Raw genomic sequence first — 19,994 nt, forward strand, 5'->3', positions numbered from 1 at the left:
GTACTGAAGCTAACCTCAACCAGGTCACAGAGTTACCAGTGTTCTTCCCCAAACACACCAACAACTTAGAGTATATGCTGCACAAACTTGATGTTCATAGACAGCTCAGATTTTACCTGGATAGAACAAAAGAGTTCAGAAAATCAGAACAACTTTTCATTTCCTTTTCAGATTCTAGGAAAGGTATTCCAGTGGCAAAAACAACACTATCTAGATGGTTATCTGATAGTATCACCTTCACTTATTCAGCTGCCAACTTACCCTTACAGTACAAAATTAAGGTTCATTCTACCAGAGCAGTGTCCACATCTTCTGCCTTTTCCTCTAGGCTTCCTATAGACAACATTTGTGCAGCAGCCACTTGGTCAAGACCTCATACTTTTATCACTCATTACATAGCTGACAAGGCCTCCAGGGACAGGGCCTCCTTTGGTTCTACTGTCCTGAAAAACATACTCCCGTGAGCCACCTGAGAAAGATGGTGCTTGGGACGCTACCCATCTGTAAGAATGAACTGCGAGATTGAACAACTTCACATAAAGAAGTTATGTACTCAACATAACATTCCATGTGAGTTGTTCATCTCGCCATCATTCTTACTTCCCACCCTCCTACCCCCTCAAGGGTTTTTCGAGGACCGAGATACTAGTTTTTATCCTGGTTGCTCAGTCTTTATATGGGTTTTCTCCTTAAGAGTGATAGAATGGCACATGGTATTATTAGACGCAGCAAACAAGATCTGAGGTAACTCAAGGTGCATCATGGGATAGGGACTTGGCCTCGAGCTGTCTGAAGTCCTCGAGCTTTGTAGTAGGCCGACTCGGAGCCGAGGATCACCTCCGAACCTATCTGTAACAATGAAGGTGAGATGAACAACTCATGTGGAATGTTATGGTGACATACCTTCTTTTTCTAGCTCATGGACTATTGGGGGCCAGGTACTCATGCCCTTTCCTCATCCTTCTCACCTAATTTCTGTGGGCTTCTTTGTTCATTGGGTTGCCAAAGTTCCTCCCTAACATGTTCAGGAGCAGAGCACATTGATTTAGTTAAGATATTCCTTTTGATGACTGGGACTTATTGGCCCTTAATCCTGACCTTAGCTACAGTTTCTTGCAACTAGAGTAAAGAGCTCCTAGGCTGAGCCCAAAATGGTCCATCAGGATCTGTGTTCTACCATGATTCGTAAATATAAATAAATAAAACTTGTTTTCAGTCTATTGGATGACCTTTGTCTTTGGCCCTCAGTACCTAGTATCCTTACCCCAGATTTTCTTCTGAAAAGCATTGAATTATTGTTTACCAGCCCTAGGCACAATCTGAGTGTGGGCTGTTATTGGTCCTTACTCCTAACCTCGGTACTGATTTGCAGGCTCTGGAGTACAGAGATCTGCTCTAGTTCTCCAATTTGTTTTTCAGATCAGGAGAACAGGGCCACAGGGGATGTGTGCCAGTGCCTGTGGAGCTATTCTCCAGTATGACTGTTAGTGGAGTGGGGAAGAAGTTCTTTATTTGCCTTATAAATGGTGGTTAAACTTGAAATGAATGTAGCTTGACATTTCATAGTACACTTTACCACTGAGTCTTTGACACTGAGAGCAGAAGAGGACATGCACGGTCCCATTTATGACGGCCTTTAGCTCCCTCTCTCTCACTTCTCTCTCTTTTTTAACATTAGTGTACTAGGGTCACTTCAGCATGGGTGGAGCTGCTTCCCCTTCATTTCCTCCCACATGAGGTCACTGGGGCTGACTTAAGATCTTCAGGATAGCTGCTGAGGTGCTGAATTAATCACAAGGTGCCTTTTGTTTTCCATCCTCCCATGATCTGATTTCCCTGTCTGCTTGGAGGACCACCGATTTACCCAGCCAGCAGTGTCCTGCTTTTGTATTATTCTCCTTCCCTTTGGTCCTGCCTGTACTGCCCTCTGGTTGATGTCCTTTGTCCTGTTTATCAGTGGTCTTACTAGAAGAGCCCAAATTATTTTCACATGTCATTCACCCTACTTAATGGTGTTGGATTTCCCATGCCAAATTTTAATGCAGGTTTTGTTAATCTCCCATCCCGACAATTGAGCCCACTCTTTTGGGGGGGGCACATATTCTTTTAATTTTTTTCTTCTCCCTGGCACAGTTCTTCCTACCATCTTGAAATCTGACGTTAGATAATTGTCTGAAAGTGAGTCATTTAACTTTATTGCAAAATGTGGTTTTGGAGTAGCAAGGAGGAGCCTTCACCCCCTGGCATAAGACCGTGTCTGGATGGGGATGGGGGTTCACTTAAAACTTGCTGGATTGTCTCAGAAGGTTCTAATGATTCTATCCCATCTTCTTTCTAAGGGTCTTTTTAATGGATGAAAAGTAATCTAATCCATTTCCCCTTTTTAGTGTTAGCGGTGGATGGTTTTGATTTTGCTTCACTCTTAAGTAAACCTATAGAAAAAAAAATCTGCAACACTTAATGTAGAATGGCTGAGTGCATAGTAGACCAAGTCTCTTTTACTGGATGTAAACTGGTTAAATCTGGTATTTAATTTACAGATCATTCACCTTAAGACACTGTACACATTATTATGTTTGAGAACAAATACATCTTAACTGAAGTATTTCACCTCCTTCACCATCAAGTGAAGACATTAGGAATATGCTACCATCTATGTAAGCTGCCCCAACCCAGGCAGATGTGAGCTCTGTTTAATGCACCATCCAAGGATTTAAGGTGGTCTGAACTTAAATGTCCTTTGTGAACGACACTAAAAGTGACAGCACTGAAAAGACAGGACTTTGTGTCAAAAAAGTATTGGAGTAGCTGCAGTCTTTATTCCTTCCCTGTTAATGTAAGCATTTTTTTTAAGCAGAAGCAAATGCTTCTGTACATATCTTTCCATCCTTTATTTATTCCCCATCAGTTGAATAAATTGCACATTGTATTGATTGTGGCTGGGCTGGATACCTGGTGGTGTAAACCTTGGTTCAAGATGATTGTTACTGTGGAAGTGCCACCCTGACCCCATGTGCAAATTGGGAAAAGGGGTCGAGGATGGATGGATAGATGGATTGATTTGTTTAATGTTCATATGTAGTTTAAATGTAAGTATATAATATACTTATATTATAAAATACAAGAGGAAAAAAATAACATTGATACCAAGAATGTACTTTACTTTTGATGTATAAGATCTATATTTTCTTTGTATTGGTTCTGTATAAAGAGGGCTTTCCTTACCTGGTTAACAAAATGCAATCAATAAGACTAGAAGTAGACACTTAAAGTTGCAGGTAGTTCTGCAGTCTGGCAAGAATCAATTTTAATAGAAACTCATTCAGTGTAGACTGATACACTGAACAGACAATTTGAGTATGGTATTGTAACTTACTCAGAGGTTTGCTGATGTTTGAGTTAGTTATGTTAGGGAGGTACAGGAGCCACGACCTGCTGCATTGAGATGTCAGGGTTTTGTCGTAATATTTAAAAAAACACTTTGGAGAATTATTTATTCTTTCTGATGGTTCAGCAGAATGGGTTTAAAGTAAGCTGAAGTATACTGTAATATCATGTGAAGTATCATTATGAACTGCATGTTTTCCAGTTTCAAAGCTGTGGCTCACCTGGATAGTCTCTTAGTCTGACAAAGGAAGAAGGGAGACAACCTTTCTCTACCCTGTGTTGTGAATTCGTTCAGTAGAGGATGCAGGGGTGTTTTCAATTCAGTAATAGCAGTGCTACATGGATTTTAGCTCTGTGGTATGACTGAGTCAAGACTGGGAATATAAAGTGAAAATATACTGATGCTGTCAATATGGCCTTTTTTTTAAGAGTGGATAGCTTCAGGATTACCACCTGTCTCTTTGAGCAGAACGGTCCCTACCTTTGCAGTTCTGTCCTGTGAAAAATGATAAATGTCTTGGAGATTTTTGTAGAAGAGATATTTTCTAACTTTCCTCCAGTTGTTACATAAAACAATTATTCTGTAGCTGAAACACTATTATTGCACAATAAACACATCTGAACTTCTACAGAAGTGACCTTTTATTTTGGCAAAAAGTAAAGTTCAGTCCTTTGGAATGCTGTGGAAATGATTTATCCTGAAAATCTCTTGTTCCTGTAAAAAAAAAAAAAAAAAAAAAAAAAAATCTGAAAAGCCAAAATCACAGGTCTCACTAAGTGGTAGCTATGCAGATCAAGCTAAACCAACCTGGGGAGCCTTAAGGCCACCACCAAGATGACCAGAAGAACAAAAGCCAATTGGATAAGCTCAAGAGCGGTGCTGGGTTTCTGTAGAGAACGAACCCTTGCTTCTTGATAGACGCTCTAGATGAAAAGATTTTGATCTTTTTCAAAAGTTCTTAAACTAGTAAAAGCTTTAACAAATTTCAGAAAAATCAGCCTTTAGTCAGTTTTTTTTCAGAGAAGGTTTATTTGGATTAGTTCTTCTGTCATCTAGACATCATCAGATCCAAAATAGGTTATAGGTTTCTGAAAAGGTGATATCTGCCTCTTAAATGTCACAAAACAGATTCTTATGGAGTTATAATATAGCAATAACTGACAACATTGGTGGTGTATGTGGAAGATTTACCCATGGTGGTGTGGTTTAATCAAAGGGGCGAAGCCTGAGTGATTAAATAAAGCCCACCGTAGGCAAATCTTCAATATACCACACCATGATTATTGCTGTTATACAATGACATTATTTAAGAAAATAAATACTTACTTTTCTTAAACAATGTATTTGTATAATGCCCCCATGGTGCCCTTCCACATGTTCTCCAGTATCCTGGGGCTTTTCTGATGTACTCCGCATGTGTGTGGGACTTGCATTCCCATGGTTATGCAGTAAATCATCGCTGTGCAAAGGAAGCAATGGAGAAAGGAAGATCTCTGTTTGCCCTTTATTTATTTATTTATTTAAAATTTATGAGCTGTACTAATGGAAAATAGTCCGGACCACTGGACCCTTTTCCATTGGTATATTCTCGGATTTACAGTGGGCACACTGGTTGGGCTGACCACTCGGCATGCTCCTTTTTGAATATTACTGGCCAGTTATTGTATAGTAATCTTTTAATTGCAATGTAGTTTAATTTAAATTTTGTGACTAAACTGCCCCTTTTTGTCTTTACAGGGACCAGATCATTGAAATGTTTGACCACGCTTATGGAAGCTACATGGTATGAGTGCTTTCTTTATGTATGTACATTACACTGTAGACTTTAAGGAAAACCTTTCCTTTCTCTGTTTTACTGTTCATTAGTTACCACAGCTGTATAGAAGAAGGTTTATAAGTACGTGTTTTTGGAAGAAATTTCAGAAACTAGTGGCATCAGATTTGTAGATGAGAAGAGGGTTGTGATAACTCTGTTAACATGAGGTCATGATCAAAGTAATATTCAGCACAATAAAGGGAACTTCTCCAAAAGAACAGGACCACACACTCCACAAGTTGCTGAGGGATCTGATTTATTTCATGTATGAATTAAGATTATGAACTGTAAATTCTAAAATGCATCATAGTAAAACTTAGCACACAGCCCTTCACCCCAGTTATATATGCAAGCAGTCAGCTCACGCTGTTGCACCTCCAGCTTATTTAGCTACTTATAAACCCCAAAACTGAAGTGGAATAGAGAGCAAAAGCGAGAGAAGATAGACAAGGTCAACAAAACAGGAAAAAATGAAGCAGTGTAACAATCTTGTAACTTAGGCTAGGATTAGGCAGCATTGGATTCATTTACTAAGGGTGACACAGTGGAGTAGTGGTTAGTTGTACTACCTTCCTGCACTATATTTTTCATTTCAATTCTCACATAGGATATGTCTACGGTCTGGCTGTCCTTCCTTTGTCCACATAGATTTTTGTTGGGTGCTTTGTTTCTTTCACATCTCAAAGACAAGCCATAGGTGAGTTAGCATTCCTGTGGTTAGTTTTAGGGAGTGCATACTCTGTGTGGTGTGTGTGTGTGTGTGTGTGTGTGTGTGGGGCACAGACGTGGAAGCTATTGCTATAATCCAACAAGCGTCCAGCACTGGTGAATACACTGGTAGTGGTACCCGCTGCGATTAGTATGTCAGTTTGAAAATCTTGGCTGTATTGAGGATTATATAAACCTTGTTTTAAGATTGTTTCCATTTTAAAATGGAACCTAATGCATTGCAGCACTCTTGTCACCTACTTAGTGCACTGCTTTCACCCATGGATGAGGAGACTTTGGCACGCTCAAACTGTTAACGCTAAACCTAGCTGCACACCTTTTAGACCTCTAATGACTAGTATGATGCTAAGCATCTTATCTGAGACTAACACAAACACTTTTAAGCAGAACAAGGTACCTGACTGGTGGAAGTTGAAGTACAGTGTCCTCTTCAGGGTATACATGTGCTCTCTTTGTACAATAATCTATATCAGAACAGCCGAAAAACTGCACTTAAATTAATGGCAAGGCTGGCAAGCTGGTTCTTTTCAGTTTGAATTACTAAAGTCTTGTCACACCTTTCACAAGACCTGCATCAGCATTCAGTAAGGTGGTTGCTTATAATACACTTGTGGTCAAGCAGATGCTCCCAACACATTATTCATAACCCTCATAGCTCATTCTTTGACTGTATCCAAGGACAGATGCATCACCTTAGCGAGGTTGTTAAGTAACTGGACCCCGGCTTACTTGAGATTGTTAGGTGACCATATTAGTACATAACTGGATATCTCTTCTTTGCTTATGGGTAGCATGTAATGGAAAGGCATACATTTTTCTCTTTTGTTTTGTAGCTGGACAGCAGTTCATTTATTTATTGACATTTGATTACTGGGAAAATCTGACTGGGTAGAAGCCCATTTTCAGTGGAGGCCCAGGGAAAAAAGCTCCAAATTATTACTAAACATTTTAAGAACCATTCTTTTATAATCTTCAAAAATAAAACAAAAATGTCTGCACCTTAAATAATTATAACAAGTTAGTGATAATGTAAAAACATTGGTTAAGAATCGATGCAAGTTATATGACAATCATTTAATGTTCATAGAAATTTTAGACAGTTTGTAGAAAAATTAAAGACAAGTTAGTCTAATACAATCAGGAATTGCCATATAAAGTAAGGGAGAAACAGGCTTATGGTATATTTAGAGAAAGTCAGGGAAGGGAATTTGATAGAAGTAAGGAAGTAAGTGAAGAAAGAAGAATAAGGAGGTATAAGGAGTGAAAAGTTACTTGTTCACATTTAGGGATATAGTTTATCCTGGTTTTGAGCAAGAACAGTGCCAGATTTTAGCTAGGAAGTCATTCAGACTAGTTTTGAAAGATGGGAGGGGTGGAATTGACCTGATGGATAAAGGTGATAAGTTCCAGGCCTTAGCAAACATGTATGAGTACAGGCATTGCCAACAGATTTGACAGGTTTGTAGACAGACTGGTGTTTTTGGTGATTGGATTGCATTGACCAACTGGGAACATAGTTGTATAGCATGCTTTTTAGTGCTGGACAGGCAGATGGATGCTAGATAATTTATAGGTGGTAAGAAGCTGTGGATATGTTAGTTAACAAGGCAGTTGTAATTCATTTTGCATTTTTTTCAGTTAGCCTCAGTAGCTTGTAACATTTGCTAACAAAGGTGCAAGGCACACTGATGTGAGAAGGTTATCATGAGTATATACCCAGCCCAGCTTACTAGTGACCCCTTCCACTTAGGTTAGAGGAATGCCTTGTTCAATCTTTATCTGTCTTCTCATGGACTTCACTGAAAGATGAAATGTGAAGGAGTACAGGGACTATCCCTGCCGTGTGCCTTTTCAGTGAAAAAAGAAGGGACAGCACCTTTCTGGCTTTCACCAAGGTAGTTGGGGATGAGCATGCTCTCTGCCCAGTAGCAGAAGTTTGATGGAAAAGCAATTGACAGCACTTTAGCTTGTATTAAAAAAAAACGATGATCTAGTTAGAGGCTTTTATTAGTACTGAGTTAAACCATAAACCAGGAACTAAACTAATTTTTGGACTAAGCCAAGATGTGGCTGTACATCTGGGCATGATCCAAGGAGGGATCATACCCCCTTTATAAAAACTGACTTGCTCCTTATTCAGAAGAGATACCAAAGTCATTTCTGGTGTACAAGGATCTTCATCCCATACCGGTGAGTAAAATCTGGTGATATGACTTGACATGAGTTAGGTCTTTCTCAGGGTTTAGCAAGAGAGCTATAGTGGTTGATAAAAAACAAAAAGTGTGTGTGTGAGTGAAGTGAAGGATTTGCTAGTGAGCAGACCATTGTAAAAATTGAGAAAGAGAGAATGATCCTAAACTTTTTATAAACATCTGAATTTAATACTTTTGTGTCCTGGAGCTCTCTCTGATTACAGAGAAGCAATAGCTGGTGTCTGTTTGGAGAGAGAGGTCAGGATGCCCAGCTAGGCAGTTAAACTTTCTACTTCCTTTCTAGCTATGAGACCTTTAGATGCTTATTACACCATCACTAAAGCTGGTGCAGTCACTGGGGTGTACTAAATACAGCCAGAAAAGATGGCAAGTGCCTGAATAATTGCAGTGGAATGGAATGGCCTGTTGTCGGAGCACTGTTGGAAGCCACAAGGTACTGTGCATTTAGCAGCATTCCATTCCAGCAGACTGGACAACAAATGGTCAGAAGCCTCAGTTAATTTGTGATACAAGGCCTTGTACTTCAGAGTTTGAAAGTCTGATTTACTAGCCACTATACTGCTATGCAGTGCATTTTGACTTTTTATGTACATCCACTGCATTGTGCTTCATTAACTCCTCTTGCAACCTGCTGATATGAGAGAGAAGATACTGCTCCAAACCTTATCATATTTTTTCCAGGACTACAGTCCTCTTTTGACAGTCTTCCCCCAGTAATCTTTTATTAGCTTGACTCTCTGCAACCCAGGATTCAGAACCCACTTTTGAGTTTCTGAATTGTCACTTCTAAGCATAACGGAACATTTTTCACAGTTATAGAGAACCAGGGTGACTCTCAACAGCAAAGCTTTGTCACAACATAAGTGTAGTGCATGGATCCGTACGTGAATTATTTTTTTTCTCCCTCTCTCTTCATAGTTTGAGTAATACAGAAGCAGCACACCCGGCAGTTCTTATGTTCTAACAAAGGTGAAAAGAAAGCATTCCAGTCAGTCCCCAGCACACGTAGGGGCAGTTGCCTTTATCCATTAAGGCTAGAATGTAAACATTATACTCTGAAGTATTCTGTTTTGGGTCGCAGCAGGAATGTATCAAGATATCTGTCTCGTTCTGAGTACCATCTACTGAGAGAGTCCTTTCTTCACCATTGGTGGTAAATAATGTTTTCAGTTTAAACTTTACTGAACACTAATGATTTGCTGCTATGTAACTTCTATGTGAGGCTAGTGGAGTATATTGAAAGGAAAATTCCTCCTATTTAATGTATGCTTCCTTGTTCTGTGACACTTCTACTGCCCAAGCCACACTTTGAACCTTTTGGTTAGTAATGTTTAAAATCTAAACAGCTCCTTTGAAGTTGTTAAAATTATCTACATGCAAAACATATCAGCCATCTAAAGGACGGATAGCTCTTAAGTGTCATGCATTCAAAGCAAAGGCTACCCTGACACAGACATTTAGGACAACCAATGTGTTGAACTGCCCACGGGCAAAAGCCAGTGCTGTCATGTAGTACAGGCCACCAAGTTGCAGGTTCCTGTTATGCAGTGCCAACGCATTTTGAATCTAAACCGTAGAGAAGCAGTACTGGCAGGTAACTAAGGCCACTACATTAGGTACTCTATATATTGGAGTCTCCTCAAACTGCACAGCATACTGCTTGGGGATGTAACTTCTACAAAGCTGGCCCTGAATCGCATTTTTGTTGGGGTGGAGAGCTGGCATTTGCTTCCCCCCACCCATTAACAGGTACTTCAGAGCACAGTTCACATGACAGCAATCACTTTATAAATGGCAGATGTAACAATCTGATTCCAGGTAGCTGTTTATCGCTTTGTCAAAGGATGTCAGCCTTTTAAAACTAGAAACTGTAAGTAAAAACTTACATAATGTAGTTAAAAAAAGTATTCTCATTTCTGGATATCCCTTTACTGTCACAGTAAACTTGAAGAAAAGAATATCGTAAGAGATCCCTTAATGCATGGTATGATGTGTGTCATGGTGGGGAAGCGTGTGAATTGAGAGAATACCACTTAACCTGAAATCCATTTCATTGAATGCATGAATGCAGTCATTTAAAAAGGAAGCTGAATGTGCAATAAAAAACAAGATATGGAAAAGTACCTGTTACCATTTCATTGGAAAGAGACAGCCTAAGCCTGTACAAAGAGTAAGGTACGTAAAACGTGCCACATAACTACCACCACAAAAAACAGTGGTAGAAAAGAAGTGGTACTGATATACACAGCATTCATTTCAGACTTGTAATTATGGAGGAACTGAATGCCAGCATTTAAGAAAGCAACCATATCGATATTTTCCACTTCTAGGTGCTATCAACACAACCTGTGGCCATATACAGTGCCAGAAAAGAAAGAAAATGTTGGTCATAGATGGCTTCCTGTACAATAAAGAGTAAACAGTGAGTGGAAAATCGTATTGGTCATGTCATCTAAAGGCCAGTGAAAAATGCGAAGGACAGTTAGCATAGTAGTTGAGGTAGGAGAGAAACCCAGCTGAAGTCCAGCATACACCATTATCCACCAGATGCCATGGAGGCAGCGGCATACAGCCTAGTGTTTGACATCAGAGAAGGAGCCATGAATAATTGTGAGACACCGTGTAAGTTACTGCAGGAACTACATGATGGAATGGACATATTTACAGTAGCTTGGTTTGCCATCATGTAGAGCTTTAGTTCAGAAAATTCATCACCTCTGAAAAACGTCAAAAGGCATACTACAAAAACAGTCAGCATACTTGCAGACACTTGAGCCAAGAGTCTCCCTACAGAAGTACCAGAGAGATGCAACACCCAACTTGGAGATTTTGCTGATGACAACTACTGAGAACCTGAATAATCTGAGCCATTCTGTGCAATTGTTTGTAGATTGTACTTTTCTGTCTAAAGGAAGGATTATGAGGCAGCTGTTTAGTATCCATGAAATGCTGATATGTAAGGATTGCAACATACAGTTAACATTGGTATATGTCATGTGTCACAAGACCTTGAAGGGTTGTACAGTAATCTAGACTCTCCTACTGAAATTGTGGATGAATTAGAATTGGCTGCATCCCTACAATACCTGTTGACAGATTTTGAATCAGTAGCACTACGAGGCATTAAGAGCAACTTTCCCAACAGCCCAAGGAATGTTTATTCTACATTTCCAGGTGCATGTGTGGAGGTGTATCTGAAGGTATGGCTTTGATGCAGTATTCCTCAGAATGTTATTTATCGTAGCACTTGCTTTCCTAAAGCCTGAAGAAGTACCTAACACCTATGCAGAATTAAAAAAAAATGTTTTCCCTGAAAATGCTGCAGACACACCACTGCTGCAACATTTTAGGTTAAATTCTACTGTATGTATTGTATGTATGATTGCACTGTATTTTAGGCATATCTAGTGTGAATTTTGTATATATTTTTTATGAATGCACATTGTCTAGAACTTTTAATGTTACCTTATCTGCATGTAATCTTATGTTCTGAATTTTGCTTTGGACTCATTTGTATGTAATACTATTGATTGAAAGACAATGATGTATTTTCTGTCGTTTGTGCTCTGGTCAAGGGTCAATAGACCAGTTCACTTAGCCGTTGACCACATAGTAAATACATAATGTTGGGATTAGGAGGTTTTTTGTTATCAGTTCATCTTGGAATCTTTGTATTTCTCCGGCATATCATCCATATCTGTGGTGTTTCATATCTCTGTGGGCAGGGTTTGCTTGTAGCCATAACTCAGTTGAAGCCTGACACTGGTATGTGTGATGCCTTGTTAGCAAATGAGATACAGATTTGCAAGCCATATTTGGAGTTCATCAGGAAGAACAAAACCAATTTGAGTCAGTTGGTGAGAGGGTACTTGCTTGTGTTGCCTGCAGCCCAACTTGCCGACTTCCCTGACTTCATGAGGAGGGACTCCTTTGGATTGTATTACATCACAATCTAACATTCTCACCAACACTTAACACACATCCACACAACAGACCTCCCTAATGGAGTATGCAGATGAATCCACATTCATATGCACATCAGACAACCTAGCACATCTCCAAAAAAATTACTCCAGAAGCTTTAATAGACACTGACCCATGGCTTTGTGACTCGCAACTTATGCTCAAACTCTACAAAAAAAAACTGGTTCTTTTCCCCCCAAATCCCTCACTCATGAAAAAAAAAATTTAAAATTCTGTTAATAATACAATCATTGAAATCACTTTGCATAGAAAATTATTAGGGTTATAGTGGATGATTATCCTGCATATACAAAATGGGATGCTTTACAGAGCCAAAAACCTTCTCAGCTACTCAACTAAAAGACTTGCCATGACTAACCTCCTACCCTCACTACTTCATGGCACTCCCATCTTTACTAACCTTCAGGCATAATAAGAATCAAAACTTGAACAACGCTATAATAAAGTGGTTAAATTTGCAGGAAATGCCTCTTTTGGAACCCACAACTGTGTAGCACTAAAAAGACTAAATTGGTTAGAACTACCCCATATACACAGCTTCTTGCCACCCTTAAGTTATCCAGTATCCATCTGCTTGTCTAGCACTAAATGCTGTTCTACACCACTATGTTCTCAGTTATTCATTATGATCCAGTAACCAAAAACTCCCCTCTGTCCACAAACCTATGAAATCTGCTGGACGTGGCCTGTACTTTTACCATATTGCTAAGGCTTACAACTCCTTACCTCTATCCATCAGGTCAGTACCTTCCTTCCAGTTCTTTAAAACCATTCTGAAAGATTTCATAGCCAAAATATGGCTCTGTTCTTTCTTAACTCCAGGATACAGTACATCTCTAAATATGAACAAATACCTACTCATACCTTACACTTCCTTACTTCAGTCCGTTTTGCCTCTCCTGACTCTCTTTCTAACTATGTCATAACCCTTTTTTCCTCTCATTTCATTTTGCAATTCCTGTTTGTATTATAGTAATATACCTTCAATTTCTCTATAAAGTGGCTACATTTTTTCTAAATATTAAATCCAGTTCATGTAAGTTATATCTATTCTTAACTGATGTTTTAAAGTGATGTCTAATATGGTATAATTATTTTAAACTGTAGATGTTTTGGGGTTCTTTTTGAAGATTGTAAAAGTATTGTTCTTAAATGTTTTTGTAATACTTTAGAGCTATTCTCCCCAGGTCCCTGCTTAAAATGGGCACCTACCCAGTCGGACTTTCCTGGTAATCATATGTCAGTAAATAAATAAATAAAATTATTCAGCAGAAAGTAGAGTGTACCTGTATGGAGACCATTCACAACATTGCAAACTGCTTGAAATTCTGAACATATGTTTGCATCAGACCATGAGTTTGGTTTTATGCGTATTTTTCCCTTATGTGGTGTTACTTTTGAAGGGCAACAAAATAGTGCCACACCATTTCAGGTTGTGTTCTTTGTTTTATTTTTTTTTCCTTCAAGTAATGATTTTTACATGTTTTGCTACTGTCCGGTAAGTCCTTTTGCATTACGCTTCTCTCTGGATATGTGAATCTTTCTGATATTGTGTATGAATTTCACAGTTTACAGCTGTGTCTGTCTTTCAGAATAATTCTGCTGGACTGTTCTTGATGATATGCTTGCTGCTGTTTTCTGTATATTTGTGTTCTGTATTCTGTATGCTGCTGTTCCTTTAGTTTTAGCTGCAAAATACTTGTTCCTCTTATGTAAGAAGCTCTTTTGCCTAGTCTGTCTTGCTGCTCTTACCATTTGCAATTTCAGATTTACAGAAGGGGCTGATCAGATTTGTGCTCTCTTTGTTTTATCCGTCCACACACATCCCCTTCATATGTCCAAAATTCCGGAACATTGAACCTCTGATCATTGAAGACCAGAGGATCGAAGTTCTGAAATATCAAACCTTGTGACTGGAGAACGCCATATAGTGCGGAATGGGAGCTTTACCGTTCTCTTCAATGTAGTGCAATCTTGGAGTTGGTATATTTAAAGTAGCAAGGGGTGTGGGCAGTGCAGGGGTGCTTGCCCCCATGCAAAAACATGAAATCAGAAGTTTTCACATTTTACATTTTTTTCATAGGTTCAATATTTCTGAACTTCGATCCTCTAATCTGCGATGATTACAGTTTCGATGTTCCTGAATTTCGAACATCTGAAGTACACCCGTTGACACACGCACACACACCATGTCTATCTCTGAGGTGTAGTCATCCAAGACATCCAAGCTTTTTTCACATTTTAAAGGCAATTGGAAATAAATGGTGTACTTTCCTTTCTTGGCACAAGCTGATATTTAAGCATTGTATCTAATATCAGTAACTTCCCATAAAGTATGACCTATGAGCCCATGCCAACTTGAAAGCTCAAGTAATTTTAAAACCGATATTGGTCCACTAAAAGGTATTACATTACACCTATGTTTGTTCAGTGTCTATGTGATTTCTCTTAGTGGATCAACATAGTTTTTCTCTGTTTTTCTTTTTCCTTCTAGTAATCATAGGGAAATGTACAGGGCCAGTTTCAGTTTGGACTACAGTAATCTCTTCCGGCTTTTAGTTATATACTACTAATCTTGCTTTGTTGTGCCCATCAGTTTCTTAAGGAACTTCTAGTCAAGCACAATAGGTGTGTCACTTTCTTTTTCTTTAGGCAGATCAAAGATTACAAATTTGTTATGGTGAGATATCCTTTTGAGTTTTTTTTTTGTTATGGACTCCAGTTTTGTAATGGCAGCAGGAGATACAGATTCATTTCACCTCTTATTTATCCAAGACTTTTTCCATCAAGGTTAGAGCAACTGCCATATCTGATAGTTGCTATCTTTTTTAACTTCACGACCCCTTGTTTGGTGTTCAGAACACCTCTACTAAATGAGCTGGAAAATCTTCCAGTATAACAATTTCTTGTAAAAATTTCACTTTAGTTATGAAAGTTCTGGCTGGATTGGTGCAAGCTGTAAAGGTTGAACCTGCCCAGTCATGCTAATATAGAGTGTATGTGTTGATTTCCTCACTGTTGTAGTGGGTAAAGGGTGCCAGAGGGACAGTTGAATTTCTTCTGCCTCATCAGTTTGGTACTGTATGCTGTGGCTTGTACTGTGCACCACCAGCTAGCAAAACATCAACACACTTGGACAGATTAACACAGACAGAGACAGGAAGATGGTCATATGTAGTAGGGCTTCCATTGAGGTCAGTACAACACTGTCACTAAACTGTAATCAAACAGAGAATGGTGAAACAGTGAAGAATGTGAGCCTCCCCTGAGCATCACCAGTTATTTCTGTGCCTGCCTGAAGTCTTCTTGCCACTTGTATTTGCTGGTGAGTTATCTTGAGCATGTGTGCCTATTTTGACAAATTGAAACAAAACCGAGAGACCCCCATGCGACTGTCTTTGGGTGCTCTTTTTATTTTGGTTATCATGTAAAAAAGGTGCACAAGGCTATGAGTTAATGAGATTTACATGCTTCCTGGTATACTTCAGAGAGTTAAACAACCTACATAGTTGCACTTTCTTGTGCATTATATGTTATATAAGGAATCCTCTATTTGGAATATGTCTCTAATCATTTTGAATTGGATGTGTATGGCTGTACCCCAACCTCAGGTCTTGAATTTTCTGCCTGTTTTCTGTTAATTTATGCCCCTGATTAGATACGGAGCACATTGCCTGTGCATCTGCTGCCTTCCTGCCACATTTAGCTCAGTCTTCATACGTTAATGTTTCCCTCAACAGCGGTTAGAGGGTTGGGGACAGGAAGATGTTACTCCTAACCAGCTAAATTGAAGTAGTTTGTCTTCTTTAACTGTGGCAAGGGCATGCATGGTTCCTTTGTGAACCCTATCTAATACATGTATGTATCCTAACATGTTTGCATGAGCAGCAATGTTACTGAATGGTTGTGTGCATCATCACATTTATTTTAGCAACAAAGCTATTGAACTGTTTGTGCATTTTCACCATGGTATCTAGTAATGCCAATGAATGTATTTATACAACCTAATTTGCTTGCATATGCAGTGATGTCACTTAGTGTGTGTATCATAAATGTGTCTGCCTGTGCAGTGGAAAGGCATGCATGCTTATCAACCTTGTCTTCGCCTACAGTGATATCACTGAATGTGTGCATACATCCTACCCATATATGCTTGTATAATAATGTCACTGAATTAGTGCAGATATGCCAGCTATGCTTGCTTGTACCACAGTGCCACTTAATGTATGTGTGCACTGTAACAGTATCTGTTTATGTACAGTGATGTTAGTAAATTAGTGCAGACATGCTACCCATGTCTGCTTAATACCAATGAATGTATGCCTGCGTCTTAACCATGTCTGCTTGTACAGTAAAGGCAGTGAATATTTGCATTCTGTCCTTGTCTATATATCTAGTAATGCCACTGAATGTTTGTATACATTGTAAATATGTATGTAGCCTCATTAATGTCAGTGAATGTGTGACTATTAACCACTGTCTGCATGTGCAGAAATACCCCTGAACTTGTAGATGCATTGAAAAGGCTTTCTGTTGAAATGTGTAATGAGATGCTTTTAAAGTAAAACTGCAGATCTGACAAAAAAAAAACAAATTTTAAATAATGCTTTAATATTTCTAAACAATTTTTTGTGGAGGGGGTATTCCCCCCTCCCCCCAGCTTGAGGGGGGGAGGCTCCATCATCCCACACCTGAAGATACAAAACTCCAAGATCACAACCTCAGTGAAGGGGGAATTTTTCAGGTTATCTCATTTCAAAATTGGTATTCATTCCTCCTGTTTGCATTTAAATTTACACTGTTAAAAAGATTGCAGTTATGTTTTTTAGACTTTTATTGGGCTTCCAATTCTAACATGTCTACACATACAGTGATGTTGCTGAATACATGTGAGCAATCCTGTTATTTATGTACATGCTTTGTGTTACAGAATGCATGCATCATAATGTATGGGCATCTGTCTGCTTTTTCATTAAAATTTCCGTATCTCTAGACAAATGGCTAGCTGATGTATTTCTGTCTCAGTTGGGGAAAATAAATCAGATCTCTGAATATCGATCACTTTTTCTACTCACCTGTCCAGTTCCCATTCTCAAATCTGGGTCTGCAGCAGCAGAGTTCAGAGTTTATATATTTATTTATTTTTTTTAATTTCACCAGTGGACTGGTGTCAGTTCTGTGAAAGCTGTACTGAACACCTCACTCTGTTGTTAAAATGAGCTAAGACTTTCTGGCATTTAGAGTTTTATATTCTGTCATGTCATAATGGTGGGCAGGCAGAACTTAAACAAGACATTTCAGCTTTGTGTTCTGATGCTATGTGACGTTCTTTTAATGTGGCCAGAAGTGACAAGATGAAAGAAAGACCTGACTTCTTAATTTAAGATGCTTCACTGCATAATGCTTATTGCTTCATAGCAGATTACACATCTCTACTCCATAAGACAGCTGTAATAGGCGTAACAAGAAAACTGTTGCTGTTCTTTCACTCTCATTTATTTTTGAGTGTGAACAATGCTTTCATGAGAAAGCCAAACTGTTTAAAAAACAAAGACCTTAAGTGTGTTTATCAAACAATGAATATTTTTGAAATGTAACCTTTTTTCAGCAATTTTGTACAGTTGTATTATTATACAACCAATGCAGATTGCAACATGTTACAAGTTTCTTTGACACTTCCTTATTTGATAGGCTGTGAAATACCTTGAAATTTGATATATGAAATAATAACAATAAGACATGTTTAGGGTGGTAGCTTTGATGTCATATACTCTTGACTACTGACGTTTGTTCACAGGAGTGAAGGCCACGTGACCAGACTGAGTAGAGAGATCATGTCACAGCATAACCTACACCACAACTGTTAATTATTGCTGTTGTATGATGGCTGTGGTGCTCTGTCCTTTTAAGTACATTAGTAATCTAGTGGTACAGGTCGTGTTACATATGTAAGGCAGTGAAATAATATTGTGCCTTAGGAATCAAGACAATAAGAAAGCTAGATGTATGACTTTACCACCCCTTCCCCGTGTACAGATGTTCATACATGTTTGAAATGTATGCAGATTTTGAATCCTTAAGTACCACAGCCCTACAGAATGAAGAAAATATGCATTATCTTTATATGGTACTTGTCATTGTTTAGCATGTATCCTTAAGATGAGCATGCACGTATTTAAAAAGGTCATGTCTTTATCTCTGCAGTAGGTATTGATTACCTTTTGGACATATTTTGGCTTTTTTAAGCCACATTTTTTTTTGTCATCTGAATAAAATATAGTGTACTCAGAGGCGCCGGAAGCTGTTGAAGACTGGGGGGGGGGGGGGGGGTGAGGGTGAGAGGGACACTTGGTGTTCTAAAAAGGGCAATTTTTTATAACTATTTACTACCACAACATAGGTTCACTTGGAGGACTTTTTAAGCTTAGCCAATTCCATTTTGGTGCTTGATTCTTGAATTAACATTTTCTGATTGGTCTTACCTATCCCACGGCTGATAATTGTATATTAGCCCTAGTGAGAATTACTGTGATCATTCCATAGATAATTCGAGGGGACCTATATAAGGGATACCTCTATCCATTTGTGGCATGAGGGGCAATCGTGGAGTAAATTTTCTATTGCCCATCCTTAAATCCAAGTTGCATTTGAATATGGATGGTTGAGCTTTGTTTTATTTTTATGGATAGTTTGTTCTGGAACAGTGGTAGCCTCTGTGGTATATATCCATCTCTCCACAACATTCTGCCTCATGAAAAATAGGTACAAATCTGTACGCTGATTAACGCAAAATTTGCATACATAAGTACACAACCCCACCCACTCCAGAGGAATTTTGGGATACCAACTTTTAAACACAAACTGAAGAACACAACCAAAATATAGCACCAGAGTCCCCCTGCAGCCATTCCAGTGTCCCATCATCTGGCTATTTCACCCCATTTACCATAAACACTAATGTGTGCATACTGCTTTACTTCTACAATGATTATTCGGATTTGATTTTTTTACATTTTATAGCACAATGCACAAACGCTAACAGATATCTGCTAAACAAAGCAATACTGTCTCACAGTGAAAATATACTTGGAATTAAAACTTCTCTGTCCTTGAAACTCACATTCATTGAAACAGCATTAAAACCCACACCACATCCAAAGAAAATGCATCTAGCCAGTGGTGGATAAAGATTACCTTTGAGTTGTTTTCAAATCAGAGGCCCCTTGTGCACAAAACAAGAAACATACATGTGTTCTTTGATACACCTTCCTGACTTTATCAAATTATATTCCTTGTATAATACAGCAAATTTGTTAGACGTAAGTTAGAGCGCATTTTAAATTTATTGTTTGAACATTTTTCCAGTAGGCAATGAAGCAAAATGCATGCACAAATAACTGCCCTATCCATGATAACAGTCTATTTGTACACACAATATATATTATATATATATATATATATATATAAATACAAATACAGAATCACAGTAGTGTAAGCCATAGGCATATTGCACAGCTTCTTGCACTTATTTTCAGTTGGGGGGGGGGGGCAAAAGGCCAAACACCAGGGACACATATTTTAAACATTGCTTGTATAATTTTGGAAAGTTGCTTGCATAAAATGTGTTACCACTGTACATTTCACTGCCAAATCTTGAACCCAAAACCCTGTGCACTACAGTCACAGCACCATACCATTAAGCTAAATCAGTTTCCTGAAAGACAGCAAGACAAACTTAAATGGCTATCATTTAGTGAAGTCAGTTCTCATTTATCACCATAGCTCTCAACCTCTTAGCAGAAAATTACAGAACAAAGCCAATAATGGGGGAATACAGACCCAAAATAGGGACACATTTCAAATA

The 19,994-nt window shown here is 38.7% G+C and overlaps 1 protein-coding gene across 2 annotated transcripts in view; it reads left to right on the forward strand.

Annotated features, from left to right (window-relative positions):
• LOC122790747 (ER degradation-enhancing alpha-mannosidase-like protein 3) overlaps positions 1–19,994 on the forward strand; it is a 765,530-nt gene that overhangs the window by 131,700 nt on the left and 613,836 nt on the right. For both annotated transcript variants that reach the window (XM_044058342.1, XM_044058343.1), the window contains exon 2: positions 5,126–5,171. In XM_044058342.1, the coding sequence (XP_043914277.1) occupies positions 5,126–5,171 (46 nt within the window). The remainder of the gene's footprint in view (positions 1–5,125; positions 5,172–19,994) is intronic.

This window comes from Protopterus annectens, chromosome 16.part0 (assembly GCF_019279795.1).
Source record: "Protopterus annectens isolate FY-2018-M chromosome 16.part0, PAN1.0, whole genome shotgun sequence".
In the NCBI taxonomy this organism is placed as follows: domain Eukaryota; kingdom Metazoa; phylum Chordata; order Ceratodontiformes; family Protopteridae; genus Protopterus; species Protopterus annectens.